At 39.6% G+C, this 13,955-nt stretch overlaps 1 protein-coding gene across 1 annotated transcript in view; it reads left to right on the top strand.

Annotated features, from left to right (window-relative positions):
• The window catches only part of HIVEP1 (human immunodeficiency virus type I enhancer binding protein 1), a 178,630-nt gene that overhangs the window by 3,773 nt on the left and 160,902 nt on the right, over positions 1 to 13,955 (top strand). Inside the window, exon 2 of the mRNA XM_006769734.2 lies at positions 2,814 to 2,956. Coding sequence (XP_006769797.2) covers positions 2,917 to 2,956 — 40 coding nt within the window. The 5' untranslated portion in view covers positions 2,814 to 2,916. The remainder of the gene's footprint in view (positions 1 to 2,813; positions 2,957 to 13,955) is intronic.

Here is a 13,955-nt window from a genome sequence, read left to right as displayed (position 1 = left end):
CACTTCTGGGCGCCCTCGCCGAGCGCGAGCGGCCCGAGCTGCGGTCCTGTGAGCTGAGCAGGTACGGAGGGACCCAGCCTCCCCACCCGCGCGCGTTCCAGCCGCAGACGCATTTTGCAAGCGGGTGGGGGGTGAGGGAGACCAGGCCTCGGCTTCCCAACCTCCCGGCTTTGTGGCTGTCTTTTCCTTTCGTTCTTTGCTCTAAGTGCCTGTTTACTCCCAGCCACCTGGGTAGTTTCTTTCCGGGTTGGGAGTACGCGCCTGCAGCAGTTTGGGAAGAGGGCAGTGGGTTTAGGCGCGGGTCGGATCAGGCTCCCTTTGGGGTCGGGCTGGGGAAGGAGTTGCTGCCGGAGGGGAGGGGGCGCTGGCGGCGAGGAGGAGGCTCAGGGCTGCTGCGCTCGCCTCTTCTCGCCGTCCTTCTGCTCCTCTCCTCTACTCCGGGCTCCTTCCTGAGCTGGCACTTCCATTCTCCCCCCTCTCCTGGCGTGCGAAGTGCTTTGTTCAGTGCAGCGTTGCAGAGGGGTTTTCCCAGGCTCCGCCCTCCACATTCATTCATGTTTTTTCTCCTTGCAACTGTCTTTACGCTTTTTGATCATGTCATGTTTTTTGCTCCATGTGGTATTTATTTCTTTCCTGAAAAGGAATGATTTGTCACTGGCCCTGGTCGCTACAGTGCTGCTGTAGTATTTGAAAATAGCCACTGTTCCCTTCCCACAAGGATTTAAACAAGGGATGGACAGCTAGGGACAGCCGGTAGGCAGGGAATGGGGTAGCGGAAAGCTGTTACTGATTGGGAATTTGCATATTTTACATTTTAAGCTCCAGATCTTATGGGAGTCACGTGACTGTTTCAGTCCGAGTTCATGCTTTAAAAACTTCCAAATATGACCATTTAAAAGCTTCAAGTTTATTGTTATTTTAAAGAAGAGCTTTAAGTTTAACAAGGAACGTATTTAAGCATGGAATTTATTTGGCCCCAATGTCTCTAAATTTTCTATTGGATCAGAAGCCTCACGCATTGAATGGTGGATGTCATTAATGTAGAGAGTCGAGGAACCATATATTTGTAGATAATTTAGCAGAGTGTTAGATGAGGTACATACGTAATATTGGACCATCATATTTTATATTCTCCCCCATGCATTTAAAAATACTGCACATATTTTTGGCAGTGCCCACATTTGGCCATATCAGGGATAAGATACTGAAGTGATACTGAAATTAATTGTAGCCTTCCTTCTATTTGCTCCCTGTTACAATGAAACCATAGATTTCTTTAACCATATCCTGGGTATATATATTAGATATAGTCTTTTCCACATAGGTTTTCTTAAGGAGGATTAATATTTAAGTATTTTGGGAGATTGTTTAGTTCTTATAACCTATGAGGTGGATACTGTTCCCTAGTTTTACAGTTGAGAAATCTGATCTTTGGAGAGGTTAAGTACCTTGAACAAGGCTACACAGTAAAGGGTAAAGCCTAGCTTTGAAGCTAGACTGGTTTGACACCAAAATATATAGTCATGAATTGTTTTACCCAGACTTTAATAAAACCTGACAATCAGTATTATCTCCACTGAGGAAATAGGAACTGGGAGTAACCGAGTCACGTAGTGCCACTTTCCTTAGTGGCTGACCATGGACACATTGGTTAACCTCTCCACAGCTTAATTTTCTTTATCTGTAAAATGGCTAAGCGATAGCCACCTTACCAGTTATTAGAATTAAATTAGGTAATGTGTAGAAAATATATAGGCACACAGTAGGTGCTCAATAAGTATCCTCTTGTTTCTTCTACCGTACAGGATATAACAAAAGTTTTTAACAAAGCATTCCTATTCTATTTTTGGTCTTTGCTTAATGATGAAAACTTTTGTGTTTAACATCATAATAATGTGCTTCATTTATCAGCCATATTGTAGGAAGTTAAAAGTAAAATTTTAGCTCAGTGATTCTTGAGGACCTCTCGTGGAAGAGGAGGCCAGGAAGCTGATTTAGGGAGAAAATGATTAGGTTTTAGATTATTGCTCTCTTGACATTATATTTCAGATCATTGTTTTTAAAATGTCTAAGTCAGGACAGAGTAGGTTATGCTGTAATAAAAACAAATTCCGAAACCTCAGTGACTTAAAACAACAAAGGTCTCTCTCTTACGCTATAGGACCATGTTGGGTTAGTGGGAGTTCAGCTCTGTGGTGTCGGATGTATGGGCTGGAATCGTGGCTGTCCCATGGCAAAGGAAGAGGAGCTCTGGAGGTTCTTGCTTCTGTAACTAAACACTCCAGCCTGGAAGCAATGCATGTCTCTTCTACTCACAGGTCATTAGCCAGAGCTGGTCACACATTTTAGCTAAACACAGGGAGGCAGAAAGGACAGCCCTACCATGAGCCTAGAAGGGAGAACTGGAATAATGGGGAGCATCCACATACATTAACTGAAAATTAACTCAGTGAAACGAGAGGGTATGATTGGGTCGACAGGTAATGTATACAGCATACCTCTTTTATAGCTGATGCTATCCCTTAATTGTACCTGGTAATGTTACTTTAAAACACAATTCAATGATTTTTTCACTCTTTGATGATGGTACATTGTAGGTCCCCCCCCCCTCCCGTTTTCTTGATAAGAAAGCCCAGATTGGCAAAATGATGTGTCCTATGTTTAATTGAAAGTTAGTAAATAACCTTTTGCAGCAGTCTCCAGCTTGATCACCTTTTGTTGAGTTTAGTTAGGATAGTCTTGTATTAAGCCATTACCTTTGAAGTGTTTTTTTCCTTTGATGGTAGTAAAATATGATTTTTTTTCATTTTCAGCACATGGATTAATTGATGGACATTAAGTTTATGGAGCTACCTTTTTGTGACCTGCTCTTCCTACAATTTCTAAGAAGAAAAAAGGGCCCCTGAATCAAAGAAGATGCCTCGAACTAAGCAGATTCATCCCAGAAACCTAAGAGGTAAGATTTTGTTTTAAAGAGAAGTCAGGTGGCTAGTAAATCTTGTAATAAAGTATTTGTTTGGCGACAGGAATGGCAGCTCATTAGATGTTGACCTTGCTTCATAGTGAGCTACGAGTGCTGGTTCCATTTTCTTGCTGACTTCCACTTGCCCTGCACAATTCTGGTCTCTTAGGAGCTGCTTAATAAATATTTGTTAAACGAATTAATTGAATTTAACAAAATTACAATGCCTTCCCAACTATTAGATGTTGGTATTAAAGTCTGAGATTTACTATCTCTTAACAGGACCATATTTGGATTGAGGAATTTGAAATGAATGGTTGGGTATTCTTTGCCAGCTGGATCACGATGGATTTCTTTTACCACCACCCCAAACTTCTTTTGAGATTTATTTTTGTACTACTCTATATGGTAGAGTAACAAGAAGTGAAGACAGCTGTAGTTGACACTAACTCAGACCATTATTTGCAGAGCTTAGAGTAAAACTGACCTATTTTTCTTGAGTCAAAAATATGTGTATATTATACACACGTGTATTTTATACACACATGCAAAAGTGAGTGTTTCCCCTTACCTGTGAAGAGAAATTTTAATATTAGAAAACTTAGCTTATTTTTTAAAAAGTTTTGTGTTATTCAAATGTGGTTTATCAAGTGGGAATAGCAGTTATCTTTTATATTTAACTTTAGTACATAAGAGTGTAGCAGTGTCAAGCAATGAACTGTTAATGCAAATAATTTCAAACTGAGTTAAGTATCTTATAAAATATTTACTATTATAGAAAAAAAACTCTCAAGCACATACAAGGTAAAAAATGATTTGAAATCAAACAGATGAATTTAAAATGATCCTTGGTGAAATAAATTTGGCCAGTCACCCAGAAGGTGATAATTGAAAATGTGGTCAGTTTTGTGGCCTGCTAGAATCTGGAAACAGTGCTGTGTGCTGCCTAAGAGTACTAGAACTCTGCTGGCATAAGTGGCAGCCTCCTTCCAAGTTCAAATTGATGATTATAGTACCAGTGTTTAATGAGGTGAGGAGTTATACTGAGAACATAAAGTGTTGTGTGTCAAAGTCTGATTTTTCAGAGTCATATAGGAAATGTTGAAATTGGACCATATATTTGCCTTTCTCTCTCACTAGAATCTGAGCTCCAGAAAGTAGGGACTTTCTCTCATTTATGACTGTAGGCGGGGCCTCTACACCTACAGGTGCCATCTGAAGTGGTCATGTGGAAGCCCGGGGCCAGCTTTTGTAATTCGTCTGCCCAGAGAGGGCTCCCTGTTCCAATATGTGCGAAGGCACCCCGGGGTCAGCGGGTGCTCTGGCCAGCACAGTTCCTGGCAGCTAATTGGAGCCCAGATATTTGTTGAAGGAATGAATACATGATTGATCTGGAAGTATTATTCATTAGGTCATGAGTATTAAATGTTTCTTATATTTAAAATACATACAGTTGACCTTTGAACAACCTTTATTTGAACAGTATGGCTCCACTTATTTACAGAGGATTTTTTTCAATAAATACAGTAAATTATTTTCTCTTCTTACGATTTTAACATTTTCTTTCCTGAGCTTACTTTATTGTAAGAATATGGTACGTAGTACATATGCATACAAAATGTGGTAATCGGCTGTTGATGTTATCGGTTCTGCTTTAGTCAACAATGGTTAAGTTTTGGGGGAGTCAAAAGTTACTTGGATTTTTGACTGGGCAGGAGGAGGTGGGTCTGTGTCCCTAACTCCTGCTTTGTTCAAGGGCCAGCTGTACTTTATAATTTAGGTCACATGACTATCCTGAGAAGTGCGTATTTTTAGGCCACAGACTCCTTTCTGTTCTGTATCAAATAAGTGTACAACTCAACAGATACTTGTGGAACACTTTCATGTGCCACTGTTTTAGGTGATAGGGATAAAATGGTAACTCATACTTGGGTCCCGAAAGGAGTATGGAATTTAGGGGTGGGGGGGAGACAGGTAACCATAGAACTGTGCTACCACAGTGAGTGAAGAACAGAGGGCTGTGGCACAGAGATACGGGATCCTATTTTGCCCTGGTTGTGGGGGGCTAGTTTGGAATGGGGCAGGATGGTGAGTTAGGGAAGGAAAGGTATCATCTGAACTGGGTTCTTAAGGCTGAGAAATTATCCAAGACACTGACAAGATAGGGTGAGTGCATTTCATGCTGGGGTGGAAGCATTATAATTTATTATGCTTCAATGGTAGTTTTAATTCTGCATTACTAGTGCATAAGAAGTTTTATTCAGGGGGGAAGGAAAGAGGGAGAGAGGTAGGAGATTGGAGTAGGAGGATTAGGAGGAGTTAGATCCTCAAGGTCCTTCAAAACTGAGTCAAAATTTAGTATGTGTAGTTAAACATTTTAATAGTAAACTTGTAGTGTTTTCAAAGTTTTCTAAGAGAACTTGAAATAAATTGGATTCCGGCCCATTAGCAAGAGTTTAGAAAGTTGCTTGACTAAGGCAGTTATGAACTCTCAGTCCAATGTGTGTGTGTCTGGGGGGAGGGGGGGAGGATGAGGGGGGAGGGGAGAAGAAGAGGAAAGGGGGAAAAACTCAGATAAGTGAAATCTTCTTTGGTAGAGACAATTCCCATATAGAGTAAGAAAACAGAGTGGAAATGGAAAGGGGAAGAGAGACTTTCCAGAATGAAGATCTGGAAAGAGATCAGAGTAGATTAGCACAGGACATCCTACCAAAGCCATGTTGGTGAGACCTGTAGCCTCACCAGACCCAGGGAGGGTCACCTTGACTGGTGGTGGGGAGGACTTCATGGAAGGGGAGGTAACTGAGCCAGGTGGTTAGCTCACTGGATAGAGAAGAATGACGGAAAGCTGTTTTGGTTGGAAAAATCTGGTAAACAAAGGCACAAAGGTAAGAAAGTGCTAATGTGTGACACTTAAAAAAAAAATTTTCCGCTTTCCTTCTTAAAATGTGGTTGAGGACTCTCCCTAGGCACAGTTTGGTGGTTAAAGCAAGGGAAACATTAGCTACTAAAATGATTTTTTTAGCATTTATTTTGTATCTCACTGACAGTTGGAATATCCTGTTCGTTTTGTTTTACTGGTGACCCACTGCTTTGGCTTACAGAAGACCCAGCTCATCAAGTGAGCTATGAAATGGGGAGAAAGGAAACCAGAAGATAGAGGGAGTCCGTGCCAGCCACTTTGCTGTGATGAGTGCATTGCTCTTACTGCTTACGCTGTCCCTAGGGGCTTTCATTAAACACATAGCCTCTTTTTTGGCTTCCTTGGAAAATAGTCTGTGAGGTATTTGTCTTGTGTTTGGTAATTAGGTCAGTAATAGAAGATTTATACTTTTAAAAATTTCTCAGATTACAATTTATTATGCTTCTTAATTCTTAAAATGTAATTTTTGTTTGAGTCTTGGTTCTTCAGCTGGGCTTGGTATAACCTTTAGATATGCAAAACCATGGGTAAACATAATGTAACTTTCTGGAATATGATTTTTAGGGATAATATGTATACATGCGTGCATTCACGTATTCAGGTAATATGCGAGTAAAAAGTCCTGCAGGAGTATAAAGAACTTGCATGGATTTAAAATTTGGCGTGCCCATGCTCTGCTCCCATAAGGAGATGGAGTTTGTACTTCCCTGATAGAGCTTTTTATTGGATACGCATGAGAAGCACTGGATTGTTAAGGGGAGGATATGAATTTGAAGCATAAGTGAGAACAGAGTTAGACTTGATGGGCGATCTGTTTAATTTTTTCCGTAGGAGTGTGGTTTGCTGAATTCTAGTCTTGTCACCCTTAGCCATATAAACTAGATGGAACCTTTGTCTTTGGTGTCTGCTCAACATGATGGAGGTGGGTAGAGTTTAACACTGACATGTCCTTTGTGAGGCTGAATAAGAATTTCAGAAGAGCATGAGACAAGCACGTGGTGTTCAGAATAAAGAGTAGGAGGTCTCCAGGACACTGTGGCAAACTGCAGAGCTGCCCATGTGTAGCTGTGGCAGCGAGCAGCGCCATCCTCCCCAGCAGTCATTCCTTGCTGATCACTAGTCCCCCACTGCCTTTAAGTCTTTGCTTGCACTCTTGGGAAACATAGGACGGAGGAGCCAGGGACTTGTAGGAGCTCCGTGTCAGTCCCCTTAGATAAAGGGCTTTTTTTGTCCTTGTGTCAGTCATCATTGTGAATTTCAGAGCTTTTGGAAAAAAAAATACCTATTTTAGTTGAATTTGGGCCTAGGGTTTTAAAGACTCATCTGCTTTAAGATTGGAAATCAGTGTGGAAAACACTAAATATTAACTTTTTGAAAAACATATTTTGAGAATTTGGTGTAGTTGTTTTTCATTTTTATTGGTTGAGTGCATTTAGCTCTGAACACTGCAAAAACTAAACTAAAAAAAAAAACCTTATTTTTTTCTCACTGAGAGTCAGCTTTATTACAGTAGCACTTAGGGTGATCAGAACATAGCCAAGATCCACTTGTGGGGTCTCTGGATACCCAGTGCCTTATAAGATGAAGTCCAAAGTCCTTAGTTTGGCTGAGGCAGACTTTCCACAGTTTGACCTTCATGTTCTCCAGTCATTCTGACGAAAAGTTGTTGCCACTTCAGGAGCTCTGCATGCAAATCCAGCATTGCTGTGCTTGCTCTTCGTTCTGGAAAGTCTCTCTTCCCCTTTCCATTTCCACTCAGTTTTCTTACTCTGTGCGGGAGTTTTCTCTGCCAAAGAAGATTTCACTTCTCTGAATTTTTCCCCCCTTTCCTATTTTCTTCTCCTCCTTTCGTTCCTCCACCAACATGCAGTGGGCCTCTATTGCCTCTACAGGTGTCTTACTCTCCTTTTCATATTGCATCATAATTATTCTCCTACAGGTCTGTCATTTTATCTGGATATAAGTTATATGTCTAAAGAGACTGTTTCCATCATCTACCTGTGCACAACAAAACAATATTTTATGTTAGCTCTTTAGCAGACTATAGGGTTAAAGATGATCTCTCTTCATGAAATTTGTTTACATCTGGGACCTTGAGTGGCAAATGCTTCTTCCAATAGTTGGTAGCCGATGATTTAGAATCCTGTTACAATGCAAAAGTTTAGTTGCCTGAACAGATAAACTATGTATAGTAAATCCTCACTCAACATCCTCAGTAGGTTCTGCAATTTTAAGCAAAACTGCCTATAATGAAACTGACTTTACCATAGGCTAATGATAGAAACAAGAGTTAAGTTCCTGTAGCATCTCATCAAAGTTGTAATAAGCCCTGGCAGGTGTGGCTCACTTGGTTGGAGTGTCATCCCATGCACCAAATGGTCATGAGTTTGATTCCCAGGCAGGGCACATGCCCAGGTTGCAAGTTGATGGGGGGCAACAGATTCATGTTTCTCGTGCTCTCCCTCCCCCTCTCTCTAAAACCAACAAAAAACATATCCTCTAGTGAGGGTAAAAAAAAAAGTTGTAATGAAACAACTTTGAACAAAACGAGGCTATTCAAGGATATGCTGTAGTTATTATTAATTTTGTTTTCCATGAGCTTTTGCTATTGGATTCCTAGAGCTTAGTATATATATTTGTCACTTTCTATAAAAACTGGTTTATGTCAAACTCTTGGGTTGCATATGCTTTGCAAACAGAGGACGAGAGGAATACCTGTATAAAACTTGTGTCTGCATTTTGATGCTGCCTAAAGTACTCAGCATTGATCACTGAAATGTCTCTTTCTTACCTTGACTACTTAAGGATTGGGATTTGGAAAAGAGATGTCAGTGCAGAAAATAATTTGGGAAGGAAAATTCATACTCATTGTGCTGCCTTCTCGATTTGTCCACCTGAGTTCATTCAGATCTTGCCTCATTTTTTGACAACATTGAAGTTAAACATAATATTCTGTCTGCATCTAGTTCTCAGAAAAGTGATTGTGATTATTATTGAACTGTTATAAAAAATGTCCATGTCACAGTCATATGGGGTTGAAATGAAGTGCTCTAGTACAGGGGTCACCAACCGGTGATCTGCGGACCATTGATGGTCCATGAGGTCGGAAAGGTTGGCGACCGGTGCTCTAGTCATCACTGGTATTTAGATTCCGAGATGGTACCTTCTCTTCATCCTCTGCTCACCTTCTGTGTGAACACCAGAGAAACCCAACAGAGTGTAGCACTCACTAGTCAGGTTACTGTGAATATTTTCATTTGCTATCAATGTGTGGGTCCACTCCAGTGATTGTTTTGTAAAACCATCTACACTGAATGAAATCTTCCATTTTCTTGTTATGTAGGACTTTCTTCTTCAGTTTATGAGTAGAAGAGGATTAATTTTGGTGATTTTCAGGTAGAGTTCCAGCTGTTTATGCATTATTTTTCACATTTGAATGTTAGGTCAGAACTCTTTTTTCTTTTTTTGATGCATCCTTTATTTTCTGAAGTGCATATTTTTTTCCCCAAGAAAAAACGATTTTAAGTATAATAATGTTACATGCAATAAACATTAGGAGTCAGAACTCTTGTAGAGAAAAGAACCCCAGGGCTTATTTAAAAAAAAGTTGTATACGACTATAGTTAGAAAGGAAATAAGCAATAACTTTAAAAATGGCTTTGATGATGTAGGTGAAAAAGCGATTTGAAGTTATTAGGAGCTATCATGTAAGTAGCTGGTATTATTCAGTTTGACTAGGATAAAGATAGGAGAAAAATGTAATATAGCAAGCCTCCCATTTTTTTTTTTTTTTAGATAATTATTTTTCGGCTCATGTTGGGAGCTTATTTGATGCTCTTGGAATGCTTATTAACCAAGTGTTTTTTCTTTCCTTTTTAAAAACAAATATGAAATATAATTAGAGCAATGATTTTATTTTAGAACATCTTTGTACAAAATATGTTCTAAATTATAGGAGGTATAATTGTACCTCACCATAGAGTAGAAAAAAACATGATGTGCATAAAATCTCCTATCATACACATACATTTTTAAGCATTATATTTAGAATGTAATGTAATTTGAACAAGTCTGGATTAAAGCTGATTGTGTTATGTGAAAAACATTTATGAATACATTAAATGCCTTGTAATACCATGAGCCATTATTCATATTCACTGTAGCACAGAAACTTTCTTTTCAATACTCCAGCCAGTCCTTCAGAAGGAAAGCCTTGACCGTTAGCTTATGGTGCAGCATTGCATTCATTCTGACTTTTTTTTAAACTTTAAAGTGAAAAGTTTTCAGAAAGTTCTTAGAAATTTTTTGTAATGAATTTTGTTCTAGAAAATATTCTATGGCTATGCTGCCATGCAAATATATTAAAAAATATATGGTGATAAAATAGTTGGCTACAATGTAATTAGAATAGCAGTCGCTAAGGTGAAACTGCTTTATTGATGCAAAGCTTGATTTTTGTGGTACTTAGGCGCTTATATACACATAATATTTCTGGATGCCTATATGATTAGAGTGTGAATTTACTCTAATATACTTGTTTTGCATTTTGAAATATGTTTATATGTGCTTAGCTTCCAACTCTTTCAGATTGGCCAGTGAGGAAAAAGATGAGATCATCATATAACTGCTTAATAGTTATAGAGTCCAAATAGAAATAGATTAAACATAAAATTGGGGCAGTGTTTGATAGTTTAAATAAAAATGAACTGAACTGATGGGTAATTAAATGATGCCAGTGTACCAGGGCGTTTTCTCTTATGTCGCTAGTGTCTTACCTGCCTCTCCAAGAGAATGACTCAGGTTTTACATCCGGGAAGGACAACCTTGGAGGTCATTTAGCTCATCTTCCTCACTTTACAGATGAGAAAGTTGGCCAGAGATGTTTAGGTGAATTGACTTTGAGCAGCTTATTTGTATCTTGTTTGAGATAGTATTGTGGAATGGTCTTTAGAATTAAAAAAAAAAATCATATTGCTTTCCATAGTAATGGTTTATTGTAGGCTGGTGGCTAGAGGAAAGTTGTGTTATATTATTTTTATGGTGATGGGAAGAGCAAAGCTGTTCACAGGTGTGTGTACTACTAGGCAATATTCAAAGTGCTTTTTTCACATTTGCTCATTTAATCCCCAAAACCATGTGAGATAGGGACTATTATTGACTCAATTTTATAGACATGGTGATGAGGCAGGGGGAGGTTGCTACTTGCCCAGGTTCCCACAGCTAGGCATCTTTGGTGCCTTTGCTTTGAACTATCAAGAGTATACTTGTTAATGTTGCCAGTAGAAAGAGCTCTCTTGATTCATAAGAGCCTGGAAATGCTCTCCATCCCAGTTATGAATTAAAGCTTGTCAAACATAGCACCTATGTGCCGAGATTACTAAGGGGGTCCGAATTTGAAGGACTCTCCCACCGCTCCCACCCCCGCTATGTCTTTAATTGTTGAAAATCCATTTCAGAGTTGTGTACGTATGCATTACTCTAAGTTGCAGACAATCAAGGGAATTTCCAAGCTCTTCAAGAGAGAGAAAATAGTTGTTCCATCATGTTTGCTTACATGTTTGCTCTGTAATGTATAGTTGAAATTAGAGATGTCTTGTTTGAAGTGGAGAATGGCAGTATTAAATGTGAGCCCCAGCGTAACAGTTTAAACTTGGGACACAAAGACTTAGAAACTATTTCTGGGCAAACTAATATGAAAACATTCAAAATTCTAAATAAAATTATAGAAGAAAATATCTTACAATTTTCCTCATACAGTAAGTACAGAATATAGAAAAAGTGTACTATTTCAATATATGTGGACTCTTCCAGATTTCAGATGTAGACAAAGGGCAAGTGAAGAACTACTTTTAAGGGATCAGGGTTAGATTTTATTAGTCTTCCATTTTAATTGTGCAAACAATGAACATGCTAATATACTATGCTTAGAAATAAAACCTCATACGCGCCTTCTAAGAGTTTTTAATATGTCTCTAAACACATGAAAAATATAAGGGCAATATGAAGCAACAAATGTATAATTTCATATTAATATGATAATGCAGTATGGGATTCTCAAGGGAATAATGAAGCAAAAAAATAAAAAAAAACTGGGTGGGATAAAAGCATTCATGAAAATACTTGCAGGTATTAATGTTTTCTCAGTGAACACCGCATAAGGCAGAGTTCTGAGATGGGTTTTTAAAGAAAGAAAGGATAGATTGGCAGAGAAAATAAGTTGTTTTGAGACTTTGGCAGAAGAAAGAATGGAGGGAAATCACAGAGAAGTGGCTGTTGGTTTAGTTTGCTTGATTAGAGCGGATTTCTCAATGACCTTGGAACTTGAAGGAAGAGGAAAGGAAACCTTATGTTTGATATGTGTAAGTTTTATTTGTGACATTTATAAAATTACCAAGTTGAATTCTTTTATATTAAGTTGAGTATTTACAGAAGATATGTCAGAGACCAGGAACTGTCTTATACTTTCAAATTAAAAAACAGCCTCCCCACGGAGGATTTTTAGAGCAGAGAAACTACTTGGTATGATGCTATTATGGGGGATATATGTCATTATACATTTATCCAAGCCCATAGAATGTACAGCACCAACAGTGAACCTTGATGTAAATATAGACTCTGGATGATAATGACATTTTGATGTATGATCATCAGTTGTAACAAATATATCACTCTGGTGGGAGATGCTGATAGTGGGGGAGGCCATGCATGTGTGGGGGAAGGAGTATACAAGAAATTTTTGTACATTCCTCTCAATTGTTCTGTGAACCTAAAACCACCCTGCAAAATAAAGTATATTTTTAAAAAAACAAAACAGTAACACCCCCATGTTGAGTGAGTATGTTTTGTTGATATTCAGGAAATAGGAGGGTAGGTTGAAAGAATGAGGCATTCTCTCAGTCTTTTTTTATTTCAGAAAATCATCTTCCTACATAAGAAAAAAGCAGCAAAAGAGTACTATATGACCTGGAGCAAATGACTTGAATTTATTTTCTTATTGGGAACAAGGCATGGGAAGGAGCAGGGGTTGGAAGCCGGGTTATATTGATCTGTAATTTTCTTTTTAGCTTTAAACAGCTATTATTCTAGGACAAGGGCAGCAAACTACAGTATACTTGTTGAATCTGGTCTTCCACCTGTTTTCATAAAAACAGTTTTATTGGAATGCAGCCCCGCCCATTCATTTACATGTTGTCTAGGACTACTATAGAGGCAGAGTTCATTGGTTGCAAGTGGCTGGGCAAAACCTAGAATATTTACTTTCCTAACATTTTGCAGAAAGAGTTTACTGATGACTTCTAGGAAATTGAGGAGAATTGGATTACTTATTTAAAAACCCTTTTATGTTTGGGAATAAGTAAGAATGCTTCATCTTTCTGTAGAGGATACTGTAGGAATGAAATCTAGGGGAACCTAGGGCTACTGCTCTAGTATGTGAGCCTCTGCTGCCTGCCAAGCACGACAAAGGAATCCAATTTGTTTGGGAAGAAGTCCCTTTGCTTGTGGTTCTAAAGTGAAGGGAGAACCTTAGAGGTTGAGTTGGTCTCACCAGAAAGATTCACTTGTTCTTGATGTTCTAATGCCAAGGTTGTGGGTTCCCACCAAAAGGCCTAGGTTGTTGGGAAGCTTGCCTGTTACATCAGATGGAGTGCTGACCTTTTTATAATTGTACTAGAGGCCTGGTGCACAAAAATTTGTGCACTCAAGCGGGGGCGGGGGGTGTCCCTCAGCCCAGCCTGTGCCCTCTCGCAGTCTGGGACCCCTCGGGAGATAACGACCTGCTGGCTTAGGCCTGCTACCAGGTGGTAGAGGGCAGGCCCAATCCCTAGGTGCAACCCCTGGTCGGGCTCAGAGCAGGGCCTATTGAGGAGTTGGGGCGCCGCACCCTGTCATGCACAGAGCAGGGCAGATCAGGGGGTTGGGGCGCCATACCCTGACACACTCAGGGCAAGGCGGAAGGGGAGGTTATGGCTCTACCCCGTCACACACAGAGCAGGGCACGTGGGGTGTTGGGGCGCCGCACCCTGTCACACACAGAGCTGCAGGGCGATCAAGGGGTTGGGGAGATCCCCC

Source organism: Myotis davidii, unplaced genomic scaffold (assembly GCF_000327345.1).
Source record: "Myotis davidii unplaced genomic scaffold, ASM32734v1 scaffold62, whole genome shotgun sequence".
In the NCBI taxonomy this organism is placed as follows: Eukaryota; Metazoa; Chordata; class Mammalia; order Chiroptera; family Vespertilionidae; genus Myotis; species Myotis davidii.
Note: the sequence above shows the minus strand (reverse complement) of the source record. Positions and strands in the feature narration are given on the sequence as shown.